Source organism: Eucyclogobius newberryi, unplaced genomic scaffold (genome assembly GCF_026437365.1).
Source record: "Eucyclogobius newberryi isolate DKJ021-1_F unplaced genomic scaffold, fEucNew1.0.hap1 SCAF_6, whole genome shotgun sequence".
Lineage (NCBI taxonomy): Eukaryota > Metazoa > Chordata > Actinopteri > Gobiiformes > Gobiidae > Eucyclogobius > Eucyclogobius newberryi.
This window is the reverse complement of record NW_027316278.1, coordinates 12,332,691-12,357,817: the sequence shown is the minus strand read 5'-3', so window position 1 is coordinate 12,357,817 and position 25,127 is coordinate 12,332,691. Positions and strand designations below refer to the sequence as shown.

Here is a 25,127-nt window from a genome sequence, read left to right as displayed (position 1 = left end):
GTAATCGATAGCAACAATGAAAAGACGAAAGTTTAATATGCTTAATATTGTTCTTTAGAATTGTAATTAAGTTATAAACAATGGATATGTAAACACAAAGCAATAACAAAAATGTAATATATCTCTGTTGTTTTGTCCTTGATTGTAAGAACGCTTCAGCCTCGGTTTAACAAATAAAACCAGTGTTAATCGCTCCGTGTTTTGTAGTGATCAGAACTCATTAGTAACGAGTGAAAGTGAAGCTGTCCCTCTGCCACTTTCCCGTGACACAAAATCAATACATCCTTGTCAAAATTACACTTAAACGGCTCCCTAATCCCGGGCCCATACACACTCCCTGGAGCACTTTGTCTCTATTGTTGTCTATTGTGAACATGTCCTCTGCCGTGGATCATAGTGCACTGTATAATTTATTTATGGCCCCGAACAGTCGCTGTAGTTTGAGCTCCTCTTGAGTATTGTCCATCTGTTAGCCGGCCCACTCTGCACATTTATGTAGCGCCAAGTCCTTTAGGAGCCGGTGCTGATATTCATGAGCTCCTGTGTATGCAATAACACTCGTCATTTGAGTTAATACAGCTTGTTGTGCAATTTATGTGTTTGTCCCTGAAGAAGCAAAGAGGTCTACAATATAAAAGCAGTATTATCAATATTATAACGGCTATTATGATATGACTGCAACTACAAGTATGACAACAGCTACACCTTCTACTTTCTACTACAATCCCCTATACTCTACTGCAGCTGACGCTATTATGATCACCATCGTGCAACGCGACTGCTATTACAGCGATGCTATTGCTACCCGCCTTTCCAAAAATGTGCTCAAAGTATAGAATTGCCACTTCCATTCTCGTATCCCTCGAGTTAAATAATTTACGGCACAACCACCCGCCAGTATAATTGGTTTGGATTCAATCATCACAGTGGAGTTGACTACTGTTTACCCTCTCCGCTGACAACAACTGTAACATGGGAAAAGCCCCAGTCTAATTGCTTCCTATAAGACACTACCAGATCTGTCTCCAAGGAGCTGCAGCATACACTTCATTTTTACACAAAGCAGCACATAATTTAATTTCCACCCTGGGAGCACCCCTTGCCATTGGTGTGTTAAAAAGAAATGCTGTTGGGTTCTGAAGGTGTCAAATTGCAACATGTGTGCATAAAATCATAAACTGTAAAAATGTCATTGATTTTGAGGGAAGCTCAGTGACAACTCTCTTTAAATCCAGTTCTGGGTGTGAGAATTACGACAAGCAATTCTCACCTCAGTATCAAGACACATAGGATAATGGGAAAAGTCAAATAATCTGAAACCGTGAGGCAAATTTTGACATATACCCCAAAAATCACAATCCATCACTCTATGTCAAATAATATCTACCGATGCTTCCAGTTAAATGCTTGATTTGGTTTCCTGTTTTGTTTCTTATTTAAACTTATTTAAAGTTAAGTTTGTCCACCAATTCTAAAAATACCAAGTGTGACAGAATGTGTTAACCCAAGTGCATGACAATATCATGTTGAATTGTCTCACAGTTGAGTCCGATGCCATTCCGAATACACATGTTTTGCTTCAATCCTGCAGAAGGAATACGCTGCAGACACTCATCTCTAACTCCTTAGTTTTATTTGAGTAAAATAGACCCTGCAAACACATACAAATGACCGCCCTACTGCATGTGTACACACTAACCAAACATAAGACTTGCCAGGAGACGCTGTAATTTATAGCTGCACCTCTTCACAGATCATAAATTACTCAGGAAAAAAGGTGTTATAGCGTGTGGTGGTGTCTAACTGTGCACTGCCACAATTATACCCTGGAAACACATGCGCTATCTTTGCAGTAGGTGTATCAACAGGAGCAGTGCACATACAGTAGTAGCAATTGTGCATATTTGCAGAGATAATGGGATGGGTTATTAACTGGTGGCACGGTCAAAAATAGCTCAACGCTGCAATATCTGGTTATCTCTGGGGCGTTGCGTCGCGTGGCACACCTCCCGTCTTTGGCTTAGAAACACACAGCTGCCTCGCTACAATGGACTGCAGTGTAGTGGAGGGTGTCTCGCTTTGATCTTTAAATACCCTCTAACGTTAAGGCGTGCTCATTGGCTTTGATTTTTTTCTACAGCTGCAGGGAAGATGTTGACGCTCCCTTGAACCCTATTCCTCCTCCTCCTCTTGTAGCCGCAGCTCAGTGGAGAATGCGAGAACACCTATCTCTTTTTTTCCTTCCTCCAACGCTACCGCCATCTGTCCCTTTCTTCCATTTCATGCGCGCAGCCAATATCCACACCCCTCTCATAGCAACAGTACACGGTGTTGCGCCCGAGGATGCACCCCCGCCAAAAGCAGCATCGGCACGTTTGCGAAAGCCCCCCCCCCCCAGGCGATGGTTTTGTTATAGCCACAGACGTCTGATTTGAACCGAACACTGGAATTGAAACAGTACGGGTCGTGACTCGTGTTTTTTTTTTTTTTTTTAAATGTTTTTTTTCATTGTGAAGCACTTTGGATTTTAAATGTGCTATACAAATAAAAAAAATACTTACTTATCAGAACACATCAGAGAGTTTATGTGTCACGGTGTATTGAACTAATTTACTACTCTAATTTTAACGCGCCATATTTTTTTTTATTTATTTAGCCCACATGCAAAAATCAGGCATCTTTTTGTCATTAATAATATTCCAATAGTGTAGTTGGCAGCTGTAACACGCAGCTAATCTAAATAATCGCCTCAATTGAATTAGGCAGTTAATTGGCTAATTAATTTGGTTCATTATTCATTAGCCTGATTAACCAGACGTTTTACGCACAAAATGCTGCTGGTAAAAAATAAACTATGTCATTGCATATATTTTATTTTATCCCCCCCCCCCGATCATCGTAGAAAGGAGAGAAATCTGGCCAGGTAATTGTTACAGTGTGGTGATTGGTTTTGAGATGTGAGGGGGGCAAATCTGAGCAGGAAACCGGTTTGAGTTGAACAAGCCGCCTCCCGCGCCTTGCAGAGGACGGTTCTTCGTGAAGATCTTCGCCTTGCACTTTGTAGACGGTCCCTTAAGCGCTGCCTGACGGTCCAGTGTGCCCCCTCCCCCACCAGCCGTGCTCCTGTTTCACTCAAAGATGGCGTCGGCTCTGGAGCCTCTAGTCTCTGGCTGCATTTTTCGGCTTGTTGTTGTCTCCGTTGCGCACGGGTCCGGCACCTTCTCCGCGGCAACTCGACACCTAATCCCGGTGAGTAACAGCGGAAATAGCCCCGGATAGATTTTTACACGGCCGCCCTTTCGTCGGACTTCCCTCGCAAAGCAGCACCCGGACCAGCGCTTGCCTTTCTGGGGGGACCGTGGCGCGGGGAGCGAGGGGTACGGAGCGGCGGGATGATCGTCGCCGTGGTGGGTGGGGGGCACGGAGGGGGAGCCGAGGCCTTGCTGCCCCGCTCCAGCTCCGGGCCTCGTCTTCCACCGCGGGGCTGTGGACTTACGTGGGTGGCGCGAGGAGGAAGTCTGCGCGCGGGGGAAGAGACCGCTGCTGGAGACGCGTCTGAGCGGGCAGCGGGTCTTTGCGCACTCCGGAGGCTGCAAACGAGGCCTCGGAGCGGGCAACACTGCAGGCTATGATGTCTTAATTTTTGCACTTGCACACTACTATCCTTAATGGCGAGTTGCATTGTGCTTTTTTTACCAGGCCGCGGTTTTACGTTTAACATCTGAATGGCATTAGCAGCAACACATTTGTCCGCGGCTGCTGCAGTGTGATGCTTTGTGTTGTCTGAACCGTGGCGGTGAGCGCACAGCCTTATCGTCCACACTTACTTTCGATTTGCGCTGTTTACATTGTAACATTGTCGTAACGTTAGCTCGCTGGTTAGCACTTCACATTAGCCTGCTAAACAACAGCAGTAGTTAGCGGGAAGCCCTGTTGTCAGATACTTGGCTGCCAATATCATATTAGTGAGAGTAAACACACCACTGGACACACTTTGGCAACGAGGACACAGGCTGAGCTTTGATTTTTAGCTAGCCTTCGTGCTAATGTTTGCTAACAGTCTATGTTTTGACTGCATCATGTTTACGTTAGCTCCCCCTGCTAGCCTTTGAGCAGTGGGGTATATGTTTTGGAGTTATGTGGTGTGTTTTATTAACGTTTTATGATATAAACTTGATTTTATGGTAAATGCACCATTAACTGTATTGGTATGTAAAGTATTATTGCCTTTTAGCTTCACGAGTTATTAACTGTCTAGGCTTACATGTTTAGTACAAACCTAGAATAAAGTGACTAAATTAATAATTATTATTTATACTTTTAATTTAATGATTGAGCGACTTTTATGCAAGACATTGTGTTTAGTGCAGCTGTTTTTGACATTTTTGTATTTGCTTGTTATAACTGTGGAACACTGGGTTTATATAATTTCAGGGATATAGAATAATAATGTTCTTCTTGTTAGTTTTATTTGGTTTTACTTTTTGTATTCTCTTTTTTCATACTGTATTCTGTTTATTGACTAGCTTTACTTGTGTGAAAGACCTGGCTGAAATATTGAACTAACATGTGTGTCCTCTCGTTCTCCTAAGGTTTTACCAGCTCTTCAGGCGCTATAAGCATAAAGGAGATCGCACTGACAGCTCCCTGCGGTGAGATATCTGCTCCGTCCTGAGTGTGGCGGGTGTACACCATCAAGACACAGGGATCGAGCTCGAGGAACTGCAATGTGGATGGAGGACTAAACAAATCTTTTAATCTCAAAAACTCTGCCCAGTGTAACTTTCATTTTTGAAAGTTAATATTTTGGACACTGTTATTTTACTGTTGAGAGTTCATCAACCAACGCTCCCCTACTTTTTTTATTGTTGTCTTTTTACCATTACATTTTTTCTTGGAAATACATTGTTTGAGCTTGGGACTGTCCAATACAGGTCACAGCATTGCTCTCTGCCAGGCAGGCTGTCCTGGCTGGAGGAAGGGAGATTATTTTTACCAGGTGAAGGGTTGGCCCAAGTAGTTTGTGCTATGGTCAGCTGCTCTTTACCGTGCTGCTCATTCTCAGCTTCTGAGGGAATATCCGTGCGGCCCCAGGACAAAGGATAGTACGCAGGTAGAGGGTTCAAAGGAGAGGAGCGGCGGCGCTACGGCGCAGGCCAAGACATCCCTTGGCTTTTAGTTCTTTGTGGTTGTAGCGGTAGGGTGCTGAGCCCTTCCACCTCAACTGACCGCAGCCATGGTCAAACTAGCCAATCCGCTGTACACACAATGGATCCTAGAGGCCATCCGAAAGGTGAAGAAGCAAAAGCAGCGGCCATCCGAAGACCGCATCAGCAATGCGGTCAACATGTCACATGGCCTGGATCGCAAAACTGTTTTAGAACAGTTAGAGCTCAGTGTTAAAGATGGGACTATTCTCAAGGTCACCAACAAGGGTCTCAACTCTTACAAGGATCCGGACAACCCTGGGAGAATTATTGTGCCCAAATCCAAAACTGGCAGCTCTGGGGGAGGAGGAGGAGGAGGAGGCAGCGGTGGCAGCAGTGGCGGTGGGGGTAGCAGCTCGAGTGGTGGGTCACACTTTCATACAGGAAAGAAACCAGGACTGGACTGGAACAAGCTTATCAAGCGGGCACTTGAGGGTCTCCATGAACCTGGGGGTTCGAGTTTAAAAGACATTGAGCGTTTTTTAAAATGTCAGGCGGATGTTGCGTCGTATCTGTCCAGCAGCGGCTCCATGGGCACTGGGATCTTCCACCAGCAGCTAAGGGTGGCCCTGAAGCGCGCTGTGGCTCACGGACGAGTGGTCAAACAGGGTCCTCTCTTTGAACTGGTGAGCCGAAGCAGCTCGCACCACCACCAGGACGACGGGACCGGAACGGTGTCCCTGGAGTCACTGCCACCTGTGCGACTGCTCCCCCACGAGCAGGACAAGGTAAAGCATCTGCTCATACGCACCAATGCAAACAGTAAAACTAAACTGTAACATATTAAGCACACACATCCTTCAGGTCACATGTTTTTAGTCCAGTGACCTTTCTAATTATGGATGACATGTGATGAGTTTAACTGTAGATTTTCTGTTTTACGAGCATTGCTTTACTTCATATTTCAGCTGTTTCCATAAACTTGATGTTGCTCTATTTGTAAAATATTTGCTGCAAATATAATATTGATATTTAAGAGGATATTAGTATAGGATATTAGTCATGTTTATTGGAATTTTAAGTTTTACCAGGGACCAGCTTGTTCACTTCACTTGAAGAGATTTTTCCTGTAGGTTTCTGGAGTTTTGAAATAGTTCAACAGGTACTATCAGGTTAATTTTAGTCATATAATTCTCCAGGACAAGCTTCTACTTGGTTGAATGTATTTTGTTGTTGGTTTTTTGGGCTAACGCATGTAAACAAATACCAGGAGTTAGTTTTTCGAGCTGTCTTGTCATGGACCCAGGTGTGCAGGTGGATTTAGGTGGAGAGTTGTTGAGTTTGATGGGTGGGTGTCTGCAAGGCAAGTTTTTAAGGAGGAGGTCAATGCTGAGTGTCACATTGCTCCCAGACTCCTGCAGTGAATGTGGACCAGCTGCGGGCTAGTCCCAGTTTGGAGCTGTCTGGAGCGAGGCAAGGGAAGAGTGTGTATGTGTGTATGTGTGTGTGTGTGTATGACGTAAACTACAGGCCTCCACAACCGGAGTGTTACATAGAGACACAATGAGTCGGAGAGAGAGGGAAAAGCAGACATCCAGGCGACAGAGGAGCAAAGGAACACACCCACTTCTGTAACCTGATCAGAGGCAGCAGTCGGCAGCTAACCTACTCTTCTAAAGGGCCAGGGACATGTACAAGTCTGTGTGTTTACAGGGCACTTAGGAAAATCAAATTACTGCGTTCAACCAAAACTGGACTCGCAACTATACTTTAAAATGCACAGAGAAGACGGGCGACTAGGTTATCTTATAGTCAAGAAAGTCTAAAGCGTATAGACACAGTGAGAAGCCCCTATTGTTGCCATTCAGAATCCAGTTGAAAGCTTTTGACTCATAATCATTTGTATCTTCAGTCTGAAACGTTGGTTCTAGTCAAAGTTGAGCTGTGTCTCCACTGTCTTAAGTGAGCCATATCGGTCTGTTTAAGCGAGTGGTACTTGCTTTCAAAGGTGATCTGGCCATCTTTCGGCTCTTGGAACACATTTGAACGAGGTGATTGGGCGAGCGAGTTTGCAGACAAAAAGCAGTTTGAACTAGAACATAATGCTTCCTTATGCTGGCTTCTCTGCTGTATTCCCAGTGACAATACGGTAACTTTATTTGTTGAGCCGGCAAACTTGACAAAACAAAGCTAGGCACATTTGCATCAGCTGTTTCCTCTTTATCAAACATATTATATTTACAATGCATAATTCGTCTGACGTTATCCAAACCCAAAGCATTGCATAAAGACGTTAAAGCGCTGTGTAGAGGTGCAGCGAAGTGAAATAAATACCGAAATATCTGACCATAAATTGAAAGTTGTGTGTTGTTTACTCTAGCTTTAGCAATGTCTGACAGCGCCACGTGCCAGGTGAAGAAAAAGTCTAATTCAGGTACGATTTAGAGTGTGTGCAGACCCCTGTGAGCCAGGACATGAGCATGGAAGGACAGACTACCATTAACAGACGCTTTCTAAGACACTCTCAAGTGAACCGATACTTTAGAGCATGCCATTGACCGTGTATGCAAATAAATCAAGTGGAGCTTCACGCTTCTGCAAACATAGTGGCTTGTTGTCAGTGGGTCATATGTCACAGGGTTATCACTACGCCGCTGTTGCCGCTATTCCTGGCCTAGTTCTGGGTGTTTTGCACATGCCAGTTTCACCTAGAGCGGGCCAGTGCCTCCATTCACACACTGGAGGATTAACTTGGAGGGCGGGGGGCTGTCACATGGGTGCCGCTAACACACTGACCCGCTTGGCCGCAGACACTCGGCTCGCCTCTTAAGATGACGACGACGGGCTCCTTCATCTCCGGTAGTACTACGCCCCCCCCCCCCCCCCCCCCCCCCCCGTTCAAGTCGTAAAGGAGATGTTATGTAATGCAAAATGTATCGGACTGGCTGGTTTCAAAGGCCTGTGGTATCACTCCAGGAAGTGTGGAATTAGTTTCTTTGATGGTAAAGGTGGCGTCAAAGCGTGATGGTGAAGATGGCGAGCATGATATGACTAGGTATGAGTAAAATGAGGGAGGCAGCTCTTGTTAAATGTTTCAGTGATGATGAGGAATGAAAGGGCAGATTGAGTTTGTTTGGACTTGTGCTGTCACGATGTCAAAGGATTGTTGTGATTTTAAAGTATTGAAATCATTACCAAACAACAGTGAATGTTCTGAGGGATTTAAATCAGTCAATGTGTCATGAACTACGAGGTAAAAATAGAAGCTTTGCATTTATTATCTTGGCGATTTGGACCTCTCTAGTTTGGACATACAAAGGAGATGGAAAGTCAAAGGTTATATGGGAACACCAAGGAGAAGCTCTTTGGTTGTAGTGAAGGAGGATGTGACTTAAATTGGTGTAAGAGAGTGAGTGTGTGACTAAATTAGGGCTGTAATCGACTAAATCAATACTTGGTTCGCTAAAGACCTGCCATGTAAATCGTGAAAAGTCGACTGAAAGAGGACGTGGGATTCGCAAAGCGTCTCAATACTACCTCTGTGATCTGACCTTTATATTTGAGTCAAAGTACTCTGCGAAGACAAGGAAAAAAAGAAGTAAATTGAGTGTCTGTCTGGATGTAAAACAGCAATACGTTCACAACTCCTTCCCAAATCTTCAGCTAACTCATCCTTTGCCTTTTCTTTTCTGCTGTGCTTTATAATACCAATAGAATAATAAGTGGACTAATAATCATCGACTAAGACTCAATTGTCTGATTAATTGTTTCATTGACTAATGGCTTACAGGACTAGAGCAAATACAGGGGAATGTAGACTATATTTGCTTAGTGTAGTGCTGCATTACGCGTCTCCCTGTGGCTACAGCAAGTGCAGTGGCCTTGATTCTTCCTTTGAGGCCATTTTCAGCTGTCATCACTGCATCTGCTTCAGTGCTATTGTCCAGTTTTCCACCTTTTGAAAAGCCAGTAAATAATCCACAATATGGTATCCTGTCTCTGTCTGCCAGATGTGTTTTTATTATTATCTATCAGTGTCAGGAAAACACAATATTGAATTCCCATATATTTTGAAAAGATCATCTAATAGTGTCAGGATACTAGGGAAAATACTCTATTCACACTTCAGATTTTTCGATACCACTCTTTGATAAAACACCTTCTTTTGTGGTTATATTCTTATCTTATTCTAGTTTTTATTTAGCTCAAAATTGTTCAAAACGATTCAAAACTGTATTTATATGTAAAATAAGCAGATTAAACTCATGATTCACTCCCAAGTTTTTACTTTTTGCGGCTGTTTCATATAAATGACCGGTCAACTAATTGACTTAGAAGCCATCGACCAATTTAATCAACTTCAGGACCACAGCACCACTCTAGAGTCTAAACTACAGGTACGACGAGACAGAATATTTGCACATTCTTTTGTCTAAATCGGTGTTTCTCAAACGTTTTCAGTCGCGGCGCCCATAATAACATCTGTGACCCCCATTTGGTAGGCTAACAAAAAGAGATCTGCATTCATCCCTGCCTTTCAAGACCTGTTTGAGAAGATTATTGTACACATTTGACATTGTCCCCCCTGACCCGGAGCCCAGGTGGAGAAACGGCGGTGTAAATAATTGCACTCTTTGCGCTTTCTCTTCAGCGGCGATGTATTATGCCACCTCAGATGAAACCTTCTTGCGATTCAGTCGTGCCAGATTCACGGCAACGCTCCTCCTGACGAATATGTGAATGTGCCGGCGGCAATATCTGCAATCATGACTCAAGCGTTGCGCGGTCGCTCTTTCCCGGTTCACCAGATCATTGCCGCGGATGATCGCTGGCAGTTATGATTTCAGATGGAAGCGGAGCGGCTGGGAGAGGGCGCAGAAGCACGTCGGTGTGTGTGCGCGAGTACGAGCGAGGCAGAGAAAATCAAAACAAATTGGCCAAGCACCAGCGATGACCCCATTCGCCAGGAGATTTGTGTAGTCAACGCGCGGCCAGTACTCCATTCAAAACCGGGATCACAGACCTTGTTCCCGTGTCCCTCCCTCTCGCCCATAATGGGGTGCCATTGCCAGGTCAGCACGGGGGAGGCGGACGGGGGAGAGGAGTCACCCAAGGGTCACGGATATATAGATGGCAAACCTCATTGCCTCCCCGAGCGCCCGTTAGCTGTATGAAGCCGCGGCCATTAGGTGGGACGGGCTGCGCGCTAGCCTTTGTGTGTGTGTGTATATCCGCCCGGGCGTTAGCAGCGACTGCGTTATGTGCGCCTGTGATGCTCGCGCTGTCATAATGGACAAGAGCGATCTGCCTGCCCCGCAGTTGCCCCCCCTCTAACAGCTGGATAAGGGTTCAACCAGAGTTCCCCATGACGATAGCGGTGTCACGGCGAGGACGTGTGAAAAAAGAAGTCCGACAACACACAAGGTTTTGTGGTTTCCCTTCAATCTTTCCGCCGGCCAGAAATGGCGCGACCCGGGCCAAAACAATCACGATTAACGATAATAGTGCGATAATTACAACAGTTGCTGATAGTTTAAACTTTTACAGGTACTGATTATTATAATTTGAATTGTATCTATTGAACATATTATTGTAATGTGTTTTGTTATGATTGAAAATAATGAACTAGACCAGTGGTTCCCAAGCTTTTTCTGCCAGCGACTGCAGTTTTACACGTGGATATGTTGATGACCAAAACGTCTTCTCAATTCAATTTATTTTTGTAACGCGCAAAATCACAACGGTGGTTGTCTCGGAGGGCGAGATAACCGCTTATAAGGCAGTAGCTCTCTTAACTGAGATGCTACCTAATATTATATTTTCCATTATAAGGCATTTTCTGGTTAATAAACATGTTGCAGAACAGTAGGGAAGAGGCAATTAACATGCCATGCCTTGAATCTAGTTTGGCCTCCTTTCCAAAACACCTTGGGGACGGGTTGGGAATGACTGATCCAGACGTGAACATTGTGCATAAGTTAGTTATTTCTACACACTTTGGTGATAAAATGCCAATTATCTTTGATTGCAATGATCTCTGTTATTCTCCTGTTTATTGTCGCTCCTTAGAACGTATCGCCACAAGAACAGTTTCTGTAAAGTGACACCTTTCACTTTAAATAACAACACTGTATCTATTTGCACTGTTCTGATCCAATAAATAAAATAACTAATAAATGAAATGGATAAAATAAATAAAGTATAGAGGCTCAACAGTGCTTTGCTGCTCTGTAGACCGCACATTAGTCAGCCCTTGTTAGAAGCCCTCATTGGGAGATTTAGCAGCAGCGTACATCATCCCCAAACTGCCGTGTGTAACCTGACGTAGATATTACCTACGCCTGTGTTTGCTCAAGGTGAAGACATCCCTGCTCGTATCATTCAGAGGACGGTCAATACAAAATGCCCCTGAACATTGATTATATGCCTGGAGTACGTCCTCCATCTTCCCCCTGCCCCTCTCTCTCCCTGCCCTCTCTCTCCCTGCCCCTCTCTCTCCCTGCCCTCTCTCTCCCTGCCCTCTCTCCCCCTGCCCTCTCTCCCCCTGCCCTCTCTCTCCCTGCCCCTCTCTCTCCCTGCCCCTCTCTCTCCCTGCCCTCTCTCTCCCTGCCCTCTCCCCCTGCCCTCTCTCTCCCTGCCCCTCTCTCTCCCTGCCCCTCTCTCCACCTGCCCCTCTCTCCACCTGCCCCTCTCTCCTCCTGCCCCTCTCTCCTCCTTTCCCTCTCTCTCCTCCTGCCCCTCTCTCCTCCTGCCCCTCTCTCCTCCTGCCCCTCTCTCCTCCTGCCCCTCTCTCCTCCTTTCCCTCTCTCTCCTCCTTTCCCTCTCTCTCCTCCTTTCCCTCTCTCTCCTCCTTTCCCTCTCTCTCCTCCTTTCCCTCTCTCTCCTCCTGCCCCTCTCTCTCCCTGCCCTCTCTCTCCCTGCCCTCTCTCCCTGCCCCTCTCTCTCCCTGCCCCTCTCTCTCCCTGCCCCTCTCTCCCCCTGCCCTCTCTCCCCCTGCCCTCTCTCCCCCTGCCCTCTCTCTCCCTGCCCCCTCTCTCCCTGCCCCTCTCTCTCCCTGCCCCTCTCTCTCCCTGCCCCTCTCTCTCCCTGCCCCTCTCTCCCCCTGCCCTCTCTCCCCCTGCCCTCTCTCCCCCTGCCCTCTCTCTCCCTGCCCCTCTCTCTCCCTGCCCCTCTCTCTCCCTGCCCCTCTCTCTCCCTGCCCCTCTCTCTCCCTGCCCCTCTCTCCCCCTGCCCCTCTCTCCACCTGCCCCTCTCTCCTCCTTTCCCTCTCTCTCCTCCTTTCCCTCTCTCTCCTCCTTTCCCTCTCTCTCCTCCTGCCCCTCTCTCTCCTCCTGCCCCTCTCTCTCCTCCTGCCCCTCTCTCCTCCTTTCCCTCTCTCTCCTCCTGCCCTCTCTCCTCCCTCTGCTCCTGTATCTGCGGCTCTTGTTGTTGTATGAGGTGGTTATGTTTGCTCGGTACATGGAAAGTTCTCCTGTGAGTTTCTCCACCTCGTGCCTACACATCATCTGCTGCAAAACAACATATTTGCCAACAAGAGTCACTGTTTTGGGTGTTACATTTTTTGGTTTAAATTATAAGTTGCCTGCTCCTCTTCACTTCATGCTGACAATATGGAATTATTTGAATATTTTTGTTTCTTGTACCGCTCCATCAGAAGTGATTTAGTTTAGATTTAGTCTCATTTTGTGTCAATCCTTTGAAAATACCTGATTTTGTGCTTTAGTTACTGTTTTGTCCTTCAAATTACATAAACTTACATTTATAAAACAGATGTTACGTCCGAACAGTTACTCTTAAAACTCCTGAGTAACAGTTTCTCAAACACTTTCGTACTCTTACTTGAGTAAAACGTTTGGCTGCTCCTACCGCCGCCGACTATGACAGTATTGTAAAGTGTACCCCCTAGATTCATCTTAAACTGAAAAGTGAGCAGAAAAATATCTCATCACAATATTTCTAACAAGGATTGCGATGAGATTTGGCATTTATGTATTAATGATAGGATTCTGATCAACATTGACATGCTCAGTAGAATGTACATTATGACTAGGCTAAAAGAACTGACAACTAATAAAAAGGTATTTAAGAATATGTTTGGATCTAAACATCGGGATTAGGCAAGGCAAGGCAAGTTTATTTGTAGAGCACATTTCATACACAAGGCAATTCAAAGTGCTTCACAGCAGAAAAAATGCATTCAAATCACAAAGAAATTACAGAAACAGAAATACAATAAAATTAACTAAATTAAAAATTATCAATCCAACTGATTTTCTAAACTAATAAAATCACAAACAAAAGAGAAGAGTGCAAAGAAAAAATCCTTTCAGTCATATGCGCCGCTAAACAAAACTGTTTTTAGCTTAGATTTGAACATTGTCAGAGTAGAAGCCTGTCTCACATCTTCAGGAAGACTGTTCCAGATTTTAGCTGCATAAAACTGAAACGCAGATTCCCCATGTTTAGTCCTGACTCTGGGCACCAGCAGGAGGCCGGTCCCTGAGGTCCTCAGAGTCCGAGATGGTTCATATGGCACTAACATATCCAAGATGTACTTTGGTGCTAGGCCATGGAGAGACTTGTACACAAGCAGAGCTGCTTTAAAGTCTATTCTCTGAGCCACAGGGAGCCAGAGACCTGAGAACAGGACTAATGTGATCATACTTCCTGGTTCTAGTCAGGACCCGAGCAGCAGCGTTCTGGATGTACTGCAGCTGTTTTACAGCTCGTTTGGAGAGGCCAGTGAACAGGCCATTACAGTAGTCTAATCTACTGGAGACAAACGCATGGATAAGTCTCTCTAAATCTGGTTTTGACACTATATTTTTGATTTTGGCAATGTTTTTTAGATGGTAAAAAGCTGCTGATGTTATTGATTTGACGTGGCTATTAAAGTTCATTAGCACTATGTATTTGTAGAATAACGCAGGATACTTGCAATTTGCTTACTGTGTCCATTCAAACGTAGATGACTCCTGCAGCCCTAGTGAGCAGCGAGCTTATTCTTACGCTTCAAGCCAAAAACACAAAAAATGCCGAAAGGTCAAAATATGTCTGATTTATAAACGGTTATAAAATCCCTACAGCTCAAATCCCATAAAACATCTCCAGTTTTGCTCGTTCCAGTGACATTTTCCACCTGTGGCTCCTCCGGCCCGCTCTGCCGCTCCGGGCCAAAGTGCTCGGCCAAAACTCCCGACTCCGTCTAAGATTGAAGGTTAGCGTTCTAAATCACGGGCCGCGCTCCAGCGTCACCTCCACAGCTGCTGAACACATCGGAGCCGGGGTTTAGCCACACGCGCCGCCCCCCAAACGCTACACTTCTCATGCCAAGCGCCGCTCACAACGCCGACACCGAGGCGGAGGTCGTGCCAGTGCGCTCCTCTAACAAGCCAGAAGAGCAGCAGCAGCAGTTTGGGCCGGCGGATATTGTTTTGTTGCATTCTTTTAATAGAAAGTGGGCGATAAGTTGACGTTTAAAATACGTGGAATGTTGTTATGAAGAAGGAATGTCAATTAGATGGTCGTGGTTATTCTGGTCACAATACCATCACAAGAACTATAATATAATATAATCGTGACTATTTTAGATGCAAAATGAAGTGGTTTCAATTCAATATACAGTTTAAAAGAATTTGAAGTTGTTTTTTATCTAGCTGTTTTACTTTATTTTGTCATTTGCACAGGTTAATTCCATAAAACTGGTCACAAAAGTGCTCAATCTCGGCGATAATCGTTGAATTGTGATGTTTCTTTCGTCACAATAATCATAACGGTGAAATTGGACATTGTGACATCCTCGTTTTGAAGATGTGCAAAATCTGAATGTTGCGCTTGTCGTTTATTGTGAAAATGCTGCAAAAAGAGCCGTTTCAAAATAGAAATGAAAAAAATGGAATGTAAACTTTCAAGGTGATGGTCCTTGGTTCTGCACTTGTAATTTCACTATCGAGTATATTCTTAACATTAAAAGACTACAAAATAAGCAGTCAAAGAATAAAAGTATGACAAACTTGCTGTGTAATCTTATGATGTTTTACACAATATTTAAACGCTATTAAAGACATTTACAGACACATTTTTGCACGTTTCTGGTGATCTGCCGTTCTGATATTATACCGTCTGAATATCGAGATAATTCCCACCCAAAACTGCTTATTCATTTCTGACAATAAACTCTACTGTACATTATTTCGGTATCAACGTCGTGCTACAATATTTATTGTGAAAGGCCTCCTAGTGTCACAGAAGGCGTCTCGAGCAGAAAAATGGGTTGTTAAAACGTAAATGTGAATTAAAATGATTATTATGCATAGAAAACAGTGAAACTTAACCGTGTGATGGTTATTAATTAAATGTTGGGGAAACGGGTTTACGCAATTGTGGCCATTAATTTGCAGGCCCTGAAAATGGACTTTTTGACTTAAACTTGAGTAATATTTTTATTGAAGTATCAGTTTCTCACTTGATTAAAAGTATTGGCTGTTCTTCCCACTTTATGTTGACAATATGAAATGATTAGTAGTAAGTAAAAGTACAATGTCAAGTAGTAAGTAAAAGTATAATGTCAAAAAGTTACTCAAGTAAATATCATGGCTGGGTAAGACATTAAACATTTGAATATGTGTTTCTGGCATTCACATCAACATTCAAAGCTTCTCCTGGACGGACGTCATATTTCCATTGCTTGTGTGGAGGGACAACATTGTGCTCTGAGTATTGTCGATGAAGACGTGTTTTATTTGGTTTAGGGAAAAGTACATTCATTGTGTAAAAAGTTTGTCACATTGTTTTGCTGCTCAAAGCTCTGGTTTGTTGTTGCTGCACCAGTTCACGGGCGACCGCAGACCACCAGAGGCCACAGGCTCTTCTGGGGCAAAAGCGTGGGACTTTCTCCGTTTGCAGTTTGTCTCTTTTGTGCTCCCGTTTGTCCCATTGTACTGTATTTCCTTGACCAGCTGTATCCATAAAGAGCAAAAGCAGGTCAGTTGTGTTGTGTTCTTTGCACTCCATTATATCTGCAAACAGACAGTATCATTTCCATCAATCTTATTTAGAATCTGGCATGGTTTACCTGAAAGTGCCTTTTCCAACCATGTTAGAACTAGATCTGTTTTTTTCCCCTGTAAATATTTGAGAGATGATGCCAGATTCTCTTTGGTCTTTTTTTAATTTAAAAGAAAAAAAGGCACCCGTTTGCAATGGGAAGCGCACAGTACAAATGGGCTGAAGAAAAAATCCACTGAACGAATGGTTTGCTGAACTTTGAAAACATTTATTTTACAAACTCTGAGTCAGGTTGTTGCAGGTTAACACCGATTCTCAAGATTAGGAACTGCTGCTAATGTTCTGAATAAAGGAGACGTATTCTGCAAACTCTTGTGCAGCGTTCTCCCCGTCATGTAGAGTACTCTTAGTTGTATTTGGATTGGTTCCAGCGTGTTTGTGTGAGGGATGTGAAGATTTATTGGTTAATGATCAATAATTGTGATTGTTCAGGTCACAATATAATCGTAAGGACCAAATAAATAATAACCGTGACGTTTTTAGAAGCAAAATTAAGTGTTTGTAGTCCAATGGATCATCTGGAAAATAGATTTTAATGTAAATAACAGGAATAGTAATGTGTTCCAGTGAGAATGAAAGATTTCACAGTTGTTACCGTCTTAATAATCAAAGAATAATCATTAAATCGTGATGTTTTTTCTCACCGTGACACTAAAAGTTGATATCTTGACATCCCTAGTTGGAGTAAATCTGTTTTCACCTTCTTCCTCTTCTTTCCCCGCCTTCTACCCAGCACTTCAAACTTATTTTAAAACAGAATTGCAGTATAGACCTGGCTCTCGTTCAAAGCGGTCCACCGTGTCGTAGACCACTTTTTCGATAATCGTCCTCTACTCTGAAACGCCACTTTGTCGTGCGGTAGTCGCAGCTGAGAAGGAGCGCTGTAGTTTCGAACAGGACGTCAATAGAGCCATTTATAACCTCAAGATCGATGTTGTGGTTTACAGTGAGCAAAAGGGTGAAATAATGATTTAAGTAGGCGAAGGATCAGAACCAAGCTCCACTTTTGGCAATGCATGAAGCAGCAGCAGCAGAATGTAACAGTTGTGTTTGTTTGTGTGGGGACATAAAGGTGGCATTTCAAGTCCTCTCAGTCCCTGTTGCAAACCGTCACGGCGAGGTGTGTCCCATTTGGCTCCGGGTCACGTTCTTCCTGAATCCAAGTCTCGGCAGCCAAGGAATCCAGTCTCGGCAGCCAATCGGAGCCAAGCACACAAATTTTGTCAATCAATCGGCGCGCAGCATGCAAATTTTCACTTGTAAACAGTAAACTGTAATGGCGGACTATTGTCAAATGCTTCCCGGCCCGATTTAATGATAATATTCCCTTTTCTTCCCTAAGATTTAGTAATAAAATGGCCGTTCCTGCACTCGAAAATGCCTGTCCACATTTTAAAATACCCCGTCCAAAATACGGGAAGACGGGTCTCTATCTAAAAGCCTGAACTGATTTTGATCTCTAAAGCTTGTGTCAAAATAGCTGCCAGTTTTTTTGCTAGCACACATTGTTTTTAGTCTTGTTAATTTGCCATTTTAGATAATTTTTCGTGTCTTCTGAACCACACGGTGCTAAAAATGTGCACTTAACGATCACGTAGACGCGATCACCTTGTACCACACTACGGCGCCGCGTCCTGCCCGGGGAAATCTCCGGAGCGACGGCGCAATGTAGCTTCAGCCCACGCAGAGTGAGCTCCAAAAGTCTGAAAACGGAAGAGGAAAAATAACTCTCAGGAGGAGCGTGAGCGGGGGGCACTCCTTTCCCTCCCGCAATATCCCTGTCGTGACGGATTAGCTCTTCATTTTTATTTTCAGTTGGGGATTAATTTACAGTGGCAGCGGTAACCGAAGCCACTCTCCACAGTCTCTATGACGGCGTGTGCTCGAGCGCGGGGGCAGTGGTCGTTCCCGGCCGTCCGGCGAGCGCAGGGTTAAAGGCGCAGGAATGATTGAGGTGTCGGTCGCACGCAGCCCGCTCTAAGCTCTTCGGCCGCAGCACATTCCTCTTCCTCGTTCCCTCAACAGTCCCGCTCGCCTCCTGCTCCGTGTCCTTGTTCTGTTCTCCTTAAGAAACGGCCATTCATCTTTTCGAGCACATTCGGTATCGACCGGTGCTTTAGGGTCGTTCCAAGTGCTTCTGTGGCCGTGCTCGTGTTTTAATTTGCTTTGCAGCGGCGTCGAGATCATCGGGTTGATAGTCAATAGTCGTAATTAGTCAGGTCACAGTATACAACAAAACGACAACAAAAAAATGATGATCGTGGCTATTTAGAAGCAAAAGTTTGTCATTTCAATTCATCTTTGTACTCTTGAATAACGATATGTTTTCATTCAGACAGTTTGATTTCATAAAGCTGGTCACAGACTATTGGAAGCGTTTTCCTGGGATCCAAGAACACACACTTTTTCAATTCTTTACAAAGGAGTCTGGTTTCCACTTCCTCTGCCGCGCCTCGAGTCAAACACAAACAGAACGGCGCAGAACATGTGTGTTTATTTCGTTATTCTAGGTCATCTGTCATTTAGAACAAACTGGAACTTCTCATCTTCAGAGTTTCGCTCTTTGATTCTGCAGAAAATTGTGATGTTTTCCCATTCCTGTCATATCTATTTTTTCCCTGTTTTTGATGCGGGAGGACCATGCATCTCCCCGATTGGCTAAACCCACCTGTCAATCACGATGGCGATGTGTCAGTTATCGTGCGTAACCATTGACTGCGCAGTTTTTTCTCACAATAATCGTAACACTGTCATTTTAAATCGTGACATTCTTATTGCTTTGCCATTGCACCAGTTTGAAATCTCAATGTTTCTCAAATGTTTGGCAAAAATCTCAATCTTAACGTATTTAAATATAAGTTTGTCCATTTCCTAGTCGATGTATACATATATATTTTTTTGCAAATGGTGAACCTCTTTAAATAAACTCATAATGGAATACAATAGTACACGGCCAACAACATTTCTTCCTTTCGGCAAATCAGAGAAACGACATGTCCGCCGTTCACTGAATGTAAAAATGGTTGTTGAAACTGAGCAGGAGTCGTGTATTTTTCCACAGCAAACGCTTTCTTTCTTTTTCTCTCTCTCTCTCTCCTTTTCCTCCTGTCGCAGCTGATCCGTTTCTCCATACACCTCCCTCTTCACCAACTGTAACTCTCATTCAAAGTACCAAAACGGTTCTTTTATCATTTGCAAATCAAAGTGTTGTAAGTAATTTGACTACCTGGTAAATGTATCCCATAAAGCCACATCTATGATCTTGAGTCAGCCATAATCTTTCAGCACAGGCTCTATCGTAATCTAGCAAATGTTTTAGTCCTAGTCCTAGTGTTCAGATGAAATTATACAAAGTAGTGCTGTGGTTCACTAATTAATCTAAAGGGGAATGTGTCAAAAGTGATTAACTATTACGTATCCCCGATCTAAACCAAGCTTCACTCAAAAGACTAGAATTCATCCTTTTGTGTTGCATTGTTTTCCCACAAACGATATGCAAAATATCGTTTGTGGGGGGGGGGGGGAGAGACAGAGGGATCGCGAGCAGCTCGAGTCAGAAGGAAATGAACCCAATAAATCAAACGCGCGTCGCCGTCTCCTCCTCCTCCGCCACCGCCAGGACCCGCCGCCCGGCCTCGGCACCACAACAGCTCCGCGCGTCGCCTCCTTGTTTTCCTGCATCTAAGTAAATGGGGAACGAGTCTCTCCGGGCGGCACGTTATGACCTTGGGAGGGAAATGCACTGTTTTTGGCGGAGCGTTTAGAGCGAGAATGTGTGAAATGCTGCGATTTGGTGGAGAGATCTCGAGATTGTTCGGTTAATTGATATTTTTCAGGTCACAATTATGGAATCGGGAGAACAAATTATTTTTATCGTGACGATTTAAGAAGCAGAATGAGGTTTTTTTTTAGTCGTACGTAATTCACTTTTTTGTTTTTGTCACATTAACCAGTGTTTCCCATTGATAAAGGAGACAATGATGGCCTGAAATAGTCTAAAACAAACTGAACAATCAACTAGTATGACAAATAATACTTTTGACTTAAAGCAAAAACAAAACTGTTCAAAAAGTAACTGTTGAAAGATTGGATGGAGGCCATAAGGGACATTTGTAATCTAACTTTTGTATGAAATGGAAATGTGTCAATATTGATATAAAATGGCTTAATAATAGAAACCGCTTTGTTGACTTTCTGTTCAAACTGAAACAGATTGGCCTCTGCAGTGAATTTTCACCAAAGCAAAGCAGCAGGTTTTCTTGTAGTTGTTTTATATTTTTTTACCTAATACATAACAGTCGTCCTCCATTTGACAAAGACAGTGTTTAAAATGAAAACGTTAACAAAGGTTGCACTTTTGTTCCCGATTTTTCTCATTCAGTCTGAATTCGCCTTGATTTAGTCAAAGTTTTGTGTCTCTTTATTTTTTTTTGACAGACAAATACTTAAGGCATGGGCATATTTATTTGAACATGACAGAAATGATTGTGTCAAAAGGTATATTCACACAATATTGCAGTGATTTCCAACAGTCCTGATCCAAACTGTCCAATGTAACTGTGGATCTCGGTCAAACTTTGCGTGTAGAGTTGCTGAACCCCGTGTCCTCTTTTCAACGAGTGAAAACACACAGACGTCTTGTTTGACACTGGTATTTTCATACAGCTGCCAATATTGAGTCCTCTCGTGTGTATCGTTGTCTGCACCGTGTCCCGGCCTCAAACTGCACCTGCTCCCCAGACAAAAGCAGAGTCACATTGTGCGCGATGAGTCTCGTCAATACTTTCCAACCTGTTTGAATCCCCAAACAAACATATGATTTGTTTGAGAATGCTGCTGTTGCACCGTCAGATTGGATAACAGTGGTTGGGCGTTACACATGCAGCGCTTTGGGTTTTTTATTCTTGTGGTGTGGCATTTTTTACCCAAACACATTTTTTATCTTTGCTTTTGATGTAGAATAGAAAGCGTTCGAGAGCTCAGAATACATCTGCTTGATGTGTCTAAACGTCTGATCTACTCCAACAGTTTATGGTGTTTTATCAGGAGGCACTTGCACACTTGCACAGCTAACATTACCCATTATTATTATTATTATTATTAGACAAGTCGACTCATCACAAGCGGTCCTTGTTACTATAAAACAGTCAAAGCCACTTGTTACGAACTGCACTTTTTATTTGACTTCTTTGTAGCAGATTGTACACAACTGCAGTGATTCGGTTGATTGACACACAAAACGATGTGGTTCTCCTCTGTTCCCTGTCAACATTAACGGCTCGTCCTCTCTTGTCCTTCTCCAGCCGGTGGCAGAGCCCATCCCCATCTGCAGCTTCTGTTTGGGCACCAAGGAGCAAAACCGCGATAAGAAGCCCGAGGAACTCATCTCTTGTGCGGACTGTGGCAACAGCGGTGAGTGATGCATTCTGGTCCGTGTGAATAAATGTGTGAAGCAACAGTTTTGCAAAAAGTCTTTATTTGCATATTTTTTTTATTGTGATTGACAAGTCCATTTGAATTTTCGGTCCACATTCAGTTTGATGTTAAAGGTTGTTGTTCTTCCTCTCCTCTGACTTTGCTCTCAATATAAAGTTGTCTCTTCAAAGAGGAAAAGCACGTCTCTGGCAGATTGTCATTCATGTTTGAACACTGTTTGCAGCCAGGTTGGATCCTGGAGGAGATCTCTCTTCCAAAAGATGTTTTTTCTTCTCTCTGTAGTGATGCAAGTGGGTCATGGCTGTCAGTCAGACTGTGACAGAAAAATAAGATGTGATGACGATGTGCTTAAATATGCATGTGTTCTACCTGCAGGCCACCCGTCCTGTCTCAAGTTTTCCCCAGAGCTCACAGCACGAGTCAAGGCGCTGTGGTGGCAGTGCATTGAATGCAAGACTTGCAGCAGCTGTCAGGATCAAGGGAAGAATGCGGTGAGTGGATGAGCGAATATGGCGGACTGGCAGCAAACAGTGTCTGTGAGCACTCTGTGCTTAAGAGCCGGATAGAGACGCTGACAGATACAGCTGTAGTCCTGGGAGCCAGCTATTTTAGTCCAGCCCATTTCAGTCTCTGCTTTTAATGTCTTGTCAGGAATCACTGTTTCTGAAATGTTCATGAAAAGGAAATGCAAGGCAAAGAAAAACATGCTCATAAAATGTGTAGCAATCACAGATGCTTAACCAGCCCATGATCTGTGTGAATCACAACATCTTATATTAATGAATGAGCTCATTTGAAAGCCGCTCTGCCTTGTTTGTAGGACAACATGCTGTTCTGTGACTCCTGTGACCGGGGCTTCCACATGGAGTGCTGTGACCCTCCACTCCAGCGGATGCCAAAGGGTAAATACACTGCCCTCTCTTTGAGTGACACTAATATTTATTTATTGTCTCCTAGCATCAACATTCCAGCAATAATTAATAGGATTTTCTGCTGTCATGTCTAATCCTCCTCGGTGTGTAAACCTGTGCGTTTCTCTTGCCAGGCATGTGGATCTGTCAGATCTGTCAACCAAGGAAAAAGGGAAAGCTTTTACAAGACAAGGCAGCACAAATCAAACGCTACAGCGGACCTCTGGGGCGGCCCAAGAACCGGTAATGACACACTTTCAACTAATGGTGTTTCTGCTCTTTCAGTGTTGAACATGATACAAACAATCCAAGAAATACTTTTATTTACTACTGATGTTTAGTTTAGTCTTTATTTATGTACAAAATCATTCATGTTCAAAAGACAAAATGATCTGCGGCAGATTTATGCAAGTTGATTCTACAGTCAGTTCTAACTACTTCATTTACGGTAGATAACATTTTCAGTTTCCTTGAAATAACTTAATTGTGGGTACAGACAGTGCATTTATGAAGTGATTTTTTTCTTCAATAAATGTGCTCAGAAAGTGAAACATTGCAGATGTGCTATACATTGTCACAGTATCACTGTGTTAGTCTTTCCTGTCCAGCCAAGGCCACACGCTTTTACAATACTTTACAAAGACATAAGGTCCGAAGCGTATCCTGACGCCACGATTTCCACTGGGCGCAGTTGACAGGAGGATTAACCAATCAGAGAAACACATAGTCTGTTTGTGGCGACTGCATGTTGTTCTGCTCGATCATTGTTAAGACATCGTTCAGTGGTCGTGTGGTTCTATCTCTAACTCCCTTTCTCATCGTCTCCGTCTACAGACCGGGAAGGCCGTTCAAGAAGCTCGGCGGGCGCGGTCGACGGAGGCGCTCCGCGTCGGCCAACTCCTCGTCCAGTTCGTCCTGCGATGGTTACCCCGGCGATGACCGGCTGCTGTTCTCGATGCGCGAGGACGACGACCTGTCACAGAGCGGCCTGCGCTTCAACAACAAGACCAAGGGCTTGATCGACGCGCTCACCAAGTTCTTCACGCCGTCACCGGAAGGCCGTAAGGCGCGACAGGAAGTGGTGGACTACTCCCAGCAGTGCCGCATCCGTAAGAAAGCCAGCCGCACGGGAGATGGAGATGACAGGGCGGGTAAGGGGAAGGGGTGTTCTCTGCTGTTTGCAATGGCTCTCTCTGGCTAAAAGCAGTAATGTAATACAGCACTAACCCCAAGAGCTTTGTTTTTTCCCCCAAACTAATTGGCTTGAAGCATACTAACAAACATATGCTGCACAATTTAACCATGCAAAACCCAATTACACTGCTCTCCCCGCTCAGCTCTGCCATCTTGATCTGTAAACTTTGTGTTTTTAACTAATGCCATTCGGTCTTGTACAGTATCTGGAAAGTGCGGAGCGGCGCTAAAAAGGCAATGATTCATTATGTTGTTGTTTTTTGTTTGCTTGAGAAATAACACAGCGTTTTTTAGAGGACGCCCGCAGTTGTGCTTCTACCGGGTCCCAGTGCGCACAGTGAGAGCGGGAAGACTGACAAGACGATTAACTCTGACAATAGCTGGATCCACAAGTACTTGAGTCTATTAGAGTTTAAGGCACTCCTCCCTCAAATGTCTCTCTCCCCGTCTCCTTGTGGCTTTATCAGCTAAATAAATCAATCCCAAACTTTGGTATAAGTATCACTGCTGCTACATGGGCTTTCTTCACCTTTAGCCTCGGGTTTTGTCTTGATTCAGAGTTTAGACTTAATTTACCAATGACTTTTCTGGCTTGTTACTAACACCAGAACTTGCATCTAATTGTACTTGAATTTAAACTTGTTTCAGTCTAATTTTAATCACTGAAATGCAGCATTGTAAAAGCCCACTATGTTCTAAAGGTGGAACTGAAAGTCTGAGAACCCCTGAGCTCACTTGTAGCCCTCCGTGTGAGCCGTGATGTTTTCTGTGGCAGCGCATGTGTCCGTCTGCACACTCTGGCCGTAGCGTCACTGTAAAAAGGGAAAAGGCGGAGTGGGAAAATCCGTCAGACATTTTGGCTCCCGGTCTCGAGCCGCTCGCGCGACTCGCACTAATGGTGGCTGTGTTTTCCGATCCCCAGACAATCAGGAAGGCAGTGACTGGCGCGAGGAGGACGACAAACTGCCCGGTCACGAAAACCTGACGGAGAAAGACATCGAGTTGTTCCGACACATCCAGGAACTGGCGTTACAGGTGTGCACCGACGCTCCTCTGGTTCACAGCACGTCGTAACTCTTGACATAAAGCTAACGTAGCGCTGCATTTCTGCTGGAGATGGGTTATAAGTAACATAAGTTTGTAATGTGTTGTCATGTATGAAAGCTAAAAGGAATTGTTAGTTGTGTTTTTTCCAAGTTAATGCATGCTTTTCTCTAAAACTGGTATGCAGAATTACCAATGTTTAATGATTGATTTTAATTGCATTACTTGTTCTGGCGACGCGGTGGCTTTCGTCGGATGCATGGAAGTTGTTCTAAAGCACTCCCCTAGCATTGATTTTACAAAGTAGCCGGACTTAATGGCGACTAAA

At 44.2% G+C, this 25,127-nt stretch overlaps 2 protein-coding genes across 4 annotated transcripts in view; both read left to right on the top strand.

The window, feature by feature from the left end:
* The window catches only part of ap3m2 (adaptor related protein complex 3 subunit mu 2), a 259,737-nt gene that overhangs the window by 214,298 nt on the left and 20,312 nt on the right, over nt 1-25,127 (top strand). The gene's annotated exons all lie outside the window — the stretch shown is intronic.
* kat6a (K(lysine) acetyltransferase 6A) overlaps nt 3,098-25,127 on the top strand; it is a 30,916-nt gene continuing 8,886 nt past the window's right edge. For 2 of the 3 annotated variants that reach the window (XM_072432790.1, XM_072432789.1), the window contains exons 1-8: nt 3,098-3,249; nt 4,593-5,935; nt 21,518-21,626; nt 22,026-22,141; nt 22,471-22,552; nt 22,696-22,804; nt 23,396-23,712; nt 24,678-24,790. In XM_072432790.1, the coding sequence (XP_072288891.1) occupies nt 5,237-5,935; nt 21,518-21,626; nt 22,026-22,141; nt 22,471-22,552; nt 22,696-22,804; nt 23,396-23,712; nt 24,678-24,790 (1,545 nt within the window). In that variant the 5' untranslated portion in view covers nt 3,098-3,249; nt 4,593-5,236. The remainder of the gene's footprint in view (nt 3,250-4,592; nt 5,936-21,517; nt 21,627-22,025; nt 22,142-22,470; nt 22,553-22,695; nt 22,805-23,395; nt 23,713-24,677; nt 24,791-25,127) is intronic. The other variant, XM_072432792.1, reaches the window with a different exon arrangement.